A 7,826-nucleotide genomic window follows, 5' to 3' on the forward strand; every position below is an offset into this window, starting at 1 on the left:
TTCTGACTTGTGGAAATGGCTCAAACGCTCGTTTGAGTTTCATATCAATAAAATCGAAGATTTTTACAATAGAATTCTAAAATTGTTACAATAAATTTTTTGATTGTAGCGCCTTTTTTATTTCAGGTGACGATATATAGATAGATTAAATACAACTAATTTGAAATTAATAATTTGTTCTTATAATTTATTACTTCAAAATAATTAAAATCTTGTTTGCAAAAATATATTTTCGACATGTTTTAAATCAAATGAAGTAGTTTTGTCAAATGTATGACAAATATGATAAACGATTTCAACTAGTTTTGCCTAAGTCCACTATCTTAAAACGCTTCAGTGAAAACATGATATAAATGGAAGTTTTTATATATGTACATATATTATTTTTGAAAATACAGTGAATCAATTAAGTAATTTGCTATGTACAATTTTATAAATTAAAAAAAAAACTTTATTTGAACAATTATTTTTAGCAAAATAAAGCAATTTGTTTGTTGTATTTTTTAAAGAATATATTATATTTTAATTTTCTACCATAAAAAGTAAAATCGTTATATTAATTAACGAGATTTTTGATAAAATGTGAACGTATTGTTAATTTTTTGGGCCAATAAAGTATTTTGCTTTTTTAGGTTTTTTGTTAATTTTTTTTATATTGCTGCATTATTTTATAAAATTTAATATTTTTATTACTCCTATATATTAGAATAACATTTTTTAGATATTTTAGTAGTGGAACAACTAAATTTGGACATTTCTTAACCGATTTATTATCCTATATACCTATCAGAATTTATCAATATTTGACTTAACATGAAATCTATCGTTTCTTTCATTAAATTTCGAAAACAATAAGTAATTTTGAATTGGATACATGATAAATTTATAAAATTGTACATAGCAAATTACTTAATTGATTCACTGTATATTCAAATATACTATATGTACGTATATAAAAACTTCCATTTATATCATGTTTTCACTGAAGCGTTTTAAGATAGTGGACTTACACTAAGAGAAAATTCATGCATTTCACTAATGAATCGCGTTCATCAGATGTTCTTCATCGAATAAATGAAGTATTTTATTTGTATAATGAGCACTTTCTTGAGCACAATGAAATCTTTCATTATATATTTTTTTCGAAATCTTCATAATTCATTGTTCATATGAAATTGCTATCATTAATTAATTTTTTTATATTTAATAGCAATTACCTTTCATTACGCGTATAATTACATATATTTTTATTAATATTATTTTTATTTATAGAGTTTTTAAAATTTCCAAAATATTAATGAAACTACATTCCAGAATTCAATGAATTTTCTTCATTCATATCTTATAATTTTGCCTCTTTGCCCTTTATTCCTATGCACCCCTTGTTCTCATTATTTATATTTTTTTACAAGTTTTAAATGTGCATGAACATAATTCACACTTGCAATGAACAAATTTTATGAATGCAGTGAAACAATCTTCATTATATAAATTTAAAACCTATTTTTGTTGTTGTAGAGACACATCTTCATATTGATAGTTGTTATACCACTTTTTGTTCTTATTTTTTATTTTTTGCTGACCACAAGTAACTGTAAATTTAAAGCAAAAAATAAGTAAGAACTCTTTAAGGTTACCAGTGGTTTTTGGTGTTTGTTCAAAATACATACATTAGTGTCATGTTTTTTAAAGTTTGTTTTGTTAACGACGTCATATTAAACGCTAATTTACAGATTGGTCACCTTTTTATGTTGATGTTCTTTGTGCAAAGAGAGACATGAAAAATCAACCACCAATTTTATTTGCATTATAACTTCAGTGAAGTAAAGTGCCTGTTTTTTAGCATACTTAAATTAATAAAAAACAAACAATTTAAAGAAGTTGTGCATACATAATTAAATAAATATTAATTTAATAATAAAAACCCTCAGTAATTGTTTGTTTGTTCTAGAGGTAAATAAAAATATGAAGTGCTTTTTGTGTACGAAGTGTTTTAAAGAAAATGATCACTATTTTAAACATTTAAAAAGCTATCATTTGCTTAAATATAGCGACACTTATAGATGTTGTGAAACGATTTATAAAAATGCATCTGGTTTTAAAAGGCATGTCCGGGCGAAACATTCATCTAAACAAACAGCGTCTAAGGTGTTAAAATATGATGCCGTTAATTTAGAAGCAACTGTCTCAAATTTAACCAATTTAATTTCACCAAAAGAAGTTGTAGAAATTGAAACAGTTAATTGTGTTACCCCGGTTGTTCCAACAGATAGTTTAAGATTAATTACTGAAAACTTCTCATAATGTGTGTAGAAGTGATGTTGAAAAGATCAACAACATGTTGATTAACTTAATTATAGAACCACTTCACAAGCATTTCGCTCCCTTTGTAAAAAAAAGAAAACTCTTTTTATTTAGAAATTTGTAATTTTACGGACAGGTGCCAACAGGTTTTTAAATCGTTAAAAAGTGAGCATCTAATTTCCAAAAAATTAATGGAGGAGGAACTATTTGCAGACCTGGTAGAAGAGGTCGTATCTACCAAAGGAGATTTTACGCATAAAAAAGGTAAGCTTCAATTTTCTCAAATTGAAAAAAAATTGCATACATGCCTCTAAAATTCATGTTTAAAAAAATCCTTGAAAAGGATAACACTTTGTTAGAAATGATATCAATAATGTCGAATAACACAAATAGGGATGGGTTTACAAATATTAGTCAAGGAAAGCTTTGGAATAAAAAATGTGAAATGTATCCTAATCGGTTGTTAATTCCCTACATGGTTTATTCTGACGACTTAGAAATAAATAATCCATTAGGATCACATTCTTCAAACCTCATTTGTAATTTTTATGCAAGCTTTCCTTGTCTTCCGGATGATACAAAATTGGAAAATGTGTTTTTTATTGCCGCAATTAATTCAAATGATTTGAAGACTGTTGGCAAGAAACAGTGTTTAAAACCAATTATCGATCAGATGATATCTTTAGAAGTAGATGGTATTTCGGTGGAATTATCTAATGGTGAAATATATCATCCGCATTTTATTCCAATACTTATTCTTGGGGATAATTTAGGCTTAAATAGCTTATTGGGGTTTACCAAATCTTTTAATAGTACTTTTTGTCGTTTCTGTTCAATAAGAAAAAACCAAGTCAGACCGAAATTTCTGTACAGCCAAATTTGCGTAGGACATATGAAAATTATGAACAAAATTTGACTGAGAAAAATCCAAGTGATACGGGAATCGTTGAAAAATGTATTTTTAATAGAATTCCTTCTTTTCATGTTATTGATAATCTAAGCGTTGATGCTATGCATGACGTATTAGAAGGAATTTGCCATTATGATATTTGTAATGCTCTTCTTTATTTTATTGAAGAGAAGAAATATTAAATAAACGGAAACAACTTTTTGATTATGGTGAATTAGAAATTGGAAACTTATCCCAAGAGATATCACTAAATCACATTAAGAAAAAACATTTACGAATGTCGGCAAGAGAAATGCTAACATTTATTATATATTTACCCCTTATGGTTGGTGGTTTTGTGCCCATGCACGATGATGTTTGGGAATTGATATTAACATTAATTGAAATTATTGATACTATATTACTTTTCGAAGTATCTTCTTTTAATATAAATGCCTTTAAATATAATGTCGAAAAACATAACAGAATGTATTTAAATCTTTTTAAAGATACATTAAAGCCAAAGTTTCATATACTTATGCATTATCCAAAAATCATGGAAGCATGTGGACCAGTTAGAAAATTTTGGAGCTTCCATTTTGAGGCAAAACATCGAAGTTTCAAGTTATACACACATTCCATAACTTCCAGAAGAAATATAAGCGTTTCTCTTGCAAAAAAATATCAATTTTATTTTGCAAATTATTTACTTGAAACTAATTCTAAAAAACAAATAATTTATTTTGAAAGAGATAGATCGGAAAGTGATTTTATTAATATAGTATCGAATATACTACAAACGTCTATAGATGAGGTAGATTTGTACGATAAAATAATTTACAATGATATATTGTACAAAAAAGATTTTTATATTTCCACCAGAAATTGTGATTACACCTTTTATAAGATCTATAACATTGTTATTTTAAGAAAGAAGGTTTATCTATTTGTTCAAAAAATACGTACAGCAACATATTTAAAGCACTATACTGCTTTTCAAATTGATCCTACAGATCTTGGCGATTTCGAAGTTTTTAATATTGAACAACTTAAAATTCCTCCTACCACAATAATAGGAACAGCCAAAGGAAAATATACGTTTAAAAGAAATATAATTTTAACAATTATTTTTAATTTATTTTTAAGGCGAAGATGGAGAAGAAGAATTCTATAACCTATTAAAAAGTTGGAATTTGGAACATTTAAAAACATTTTTTGAAGGTAAAATATGACTCTTATAATTAATTTTGATTTATTACAATTATTTTATTTTTTGTTTTAGATGAACGCGTAACTTTTGGTGTTCTTAAAATTATGAGAAGTGGTGATTTAAATGACGTAACACAAAAAATGAAAATTGGAGACCGTCTTATATTTAAATACAATTTTGAACACTGGAAATTTGAAAACGGTTTTACATCACCAGCACATAAATATTTGAAACACCACCGTGAATATACATCATCTTTATCCTGTTTATCATCTCAGTCATCGGATGAAATGGACTCTTTGCCAACTGTATTAGAAATTTTAAAACAACATCAAGTCGGAATTAATATTATGGAGCAATATGAAAAAATACAACTATTAAATGAACAGCACCGTATAATGATAATGAATATAATAGTGGAACATTTTTTTTCTAAAAACATTATTATGACGCTGCAAATTTCATATCGTTTAAAAAATGAAATTCTAAAACTGTTTCCAAACGAAAAATTGGAGTACTATCGGTCAGAAAGACGTGGGAGACTGTATGTGAAGTATCATAATAATAAAGGAAAATTGAAAATGTTCCAAACAGTGCCATCTTCTAATAAAATTCTGGATGCCAAGCAAAAATTTGGTAATATTACTTAATTTACAAACTGAAAAGATAATACCTATATGTATGTATATTTTTCCTTACAGCTCCCGAAGATAACGCCGAACTTTGCTTACAAAGTTTAAAAAATGATAACCTTGAAGATTTTAAGGCAACATGGTCCGCTTGCGCAAAATTTCGCATAAACCAAATATATTCCGGTTGCACAAGTATTAAAGAAGCTCTTGCACAATGGCCACAATATAAAGGATCGATTGGTTCTCAATTGGTAAGTCCAAAAATATATCTAACAGCTATTTTATACCTACAAGATAGATAGATAGATAGATAGATAGATAGATAGATAGATAGATAGATAGATGGATAGATCTAGATAGATAAATTGCTATAAATTCTCTTACATATATTTAAAATATTTTTATAACTTTATACCTATCTATCTATTATATAATTAATTAATTAGTTATGTATTTATTTATTTAGAGATGGATTTGGATTTTAAAATCATCCATGTAAATTTCACAACAATCACTGGGTGTGATGAAAAACTGCAAAAAATATGCAACTTTTTAAAAAATCGTGTTACAATTCACGATACTGAAATTAAAAATGTTGTAAACGGTTTAGAAGTGGATCAGATAGAAAAAGGTAATATTTTTATATTATTTTCGCTTTTATGTTAAAAGCCTTTATTTATTTACCTTTGTTTCCTAACTTTACAGATAAAAACGATTTCTATCTTAAGGTACTATGGTGCGCTCACTATTGCTTATATCCTACTAAGAAATTTCCAAGAAAGGATGTGAATGGAAAAACCGACTTTGGAAAATTTTCAATAAAAAATTCACAGGAATCTTTTATATATAAGTGAAACACACCAATCAATTTTAGATTATATTGACTTTTTAATAGACAAAGGCGAGCCAATACAACCCTTTATTTTAGGATTAGGAGATCCAAAGACATTAAGTGTTTCAAAATTGTATGTGTATTTAGATTCAGTAATGATCGAGTTCAATGAATTTTGTAGAGCATTAGATATTTGCTTTAAAGCGTTTCACATTTTCAATGTTGAATATCCTTTAGCTTCTTCAAATTATTGGTGTCTCATAGAAAATTATTTATACAATATTGAAAAAACTAATTTAAAAAAAAAAAATACCAAAGTTTCAGTATTAATAAATGAAATTTCAGGAAATTAAATATTAATAGTTTCACTTCGACCTTTTTGTTTTGTTCTTTACAATATTTATGTTTATTGTATTTTGTAGACAAAATGTTAATTATTGAATTCTTAATTATTTTATTTAACTCTGTGAATTTGTAAATATGTATGTATGTTAATAATTCATAGCTGTAAAATAATGATTAATAATCGTAACCATTATTAATTAGATTATTTTTATTAAAAAGGTAAACTTATTGATTAATTAGCGATTATTTTCCATTTCTTTAATTAGTAATTAATTGCAATTAAAACTAATCTAAAAATTATCAGCGATTAATCTAAATTAATGAAAATATTTGAAAATAATCAAAGTAAATTAAAATTTAGTTGCTTATTTTCAAGGATTAAGTTTGATTATTTTTCATATATTCAGTATAATTTCCTTCCAAATGTACTCTAAAACTATTTTTATTAATCAAATATAATCAGAAATAATATTTGAAAATAATAAAATTTATAATTTAAATAATTTTGATTATTTTCATTAATTTAAATTAATCCCTGATTATTTTTAGATTAATTTTAATCGTAATGAATTAATAATCTAAAATTTTTCACCGCAATTATTTTTGAAAAATTATTTAATTGATTATTAATTTTAATCGAAATTTTACAGCTATGGTATAATTGTATATTTTATTATTAAATGTATGTAATTATACAATGAATTTATAGAAAATATTAATCTTTGTTTTTTATGTAAAAAAAAAATACGTAAAATAAAAAAAATATATTTTGAAATAAATTTTTTTTATTTAATAGTTTTGAATAGGAAACAATTTCATAAAAAAATGAAATATATATCATAATATTATGATACAGTTTCATAAAATGTGAGAAAATTAGTCATTGTACGTATTAAAAAGAATCATTATACTAATGCAACAAAGTTGTTCAGTTAGTGCAACAATTACATGACTTTAATGGAATAAGATAATTTTTGCAACGAAATTACTTCATGGCATTTATAAAATATATTCGTTAAATTAATATCTAATTTCAGTTTGTCAATGAAATATTTTCATTGTAAAGACGATAAAAAAACAAAAATACTTCATGGCGTTTATGAAACATCTTCATTAAACAAATACCAAATTTCATTTAATCAGTGAAATAGTTTCACAGTGGAGTCAAAAATGAACATGCATAACACTAATGAAACATTCTCCATTAATCCATTGAAGGGCTACGTTAGCTCGTAAATAATGAATAATTTCATTGATCAAGTGTTGAAATTTATGTCTGGAGTGAAGCTTTTTCTCGTAGTGTAGGCAAAACTAGTTGAAATCATTTATCATATTTGTCATACATTTGACAAAACTACTTCATTTGATTTAAAACATGTCAAAAATATATTTTTGCAAACAAGATTTTAATTATTTTGAAGTAATAAATTATAAGAACAAATTATTAATTTTAAATTAGTTGTATTTAATCTATCTATATATCGTCACCTGAAATAAAAAAGGCGTTACAATCAAAAAATTTATTGTAACAATTTTAGAATTCTATTGTAAAAATCTTCGATTTTATTGATATGAAACTCAAACGAGCGTTTGAGCCATTTCCACAAGTCAGAA

General features: G+C 25.3%; 2 protein-coding genes across 2 annotated transcripts in view; one reads left to right on the forward strand and one right to left on the reverse strand.

Moving 5' to 3' along the window:
* Window positions 1–7,826, reverse strand: part of LOC111686037 (proton-associated sugar transporter A) — a gene marked incomplete at its 5' end in the record, with an annotated part of 31,491 nt that overhangs the window by 14,308 nt on the left and 9,357 nt on the right. The gene's annotated exons all lie outside the window — the stretch shown is intronic.
* Window positions 1,442–6,236, forward strand: LOC124419713. The gene is made up of 7 exons (XM_046950172.1): window positions 1,442–1,953; window positions 2,441–2,568; window positions 4,340–4,414; window positions 4,476–5,039; window positions 5,105–5,286; window positions 5,502–5,666; window positions 5,741–6,236. Exons 2-6 carry the CDS (start codon window positions 2,496–2,498, stop codon window positions 5,532–5,534), a joined length of 927 nt encoding a protein of 308 aa, XP_046806128.1. The 5' UTR covers window positions 1,442–1,953; window positions 2,441–2,495; the 3' UTR covers window positions 5,535–5,666; window positions 5,741–6,236.

This window comes from Lucilia cuprina, chromosome 4, assembly GCF_022045245.1.
Source record: "Lucilia cuprina isolate Lc7/37 chromosome 4, ASM2204524v1, whole genome shotgun sequence".
Lineage (NCBI taxonomy): Eukaryota > Metazoa > Arthropoda > Insecta > Diptera > Calliphoridae > Lucilia > Lucilia cuprina.

Excerpts from the sequence above, each read along its gene's own strand:
- LOC124419713 (XM_046950172.1), top strand. The coding sequence starts at position 2,496 with ATGGAGGAGGAACTATTTGCAGACCTGGTAGAAGAGGTCGTATCTACC. Across the intron at positions 2,569-4,339 it reads AGATTTTACGCATAAAAAAG|GCGAAGATGGAGAAGAAGAA; the intron begins GTAAGCTTCAAT and ends TTTATTTTTAAG. Across the intron at positions 4,415-4,475 it reads TTTAAAAACATTTTTTGAAG|ATGAACGCGTAACTTTTGGT; the intron begins GTAAAATATGAC and ends TTTTTGTTTTAG.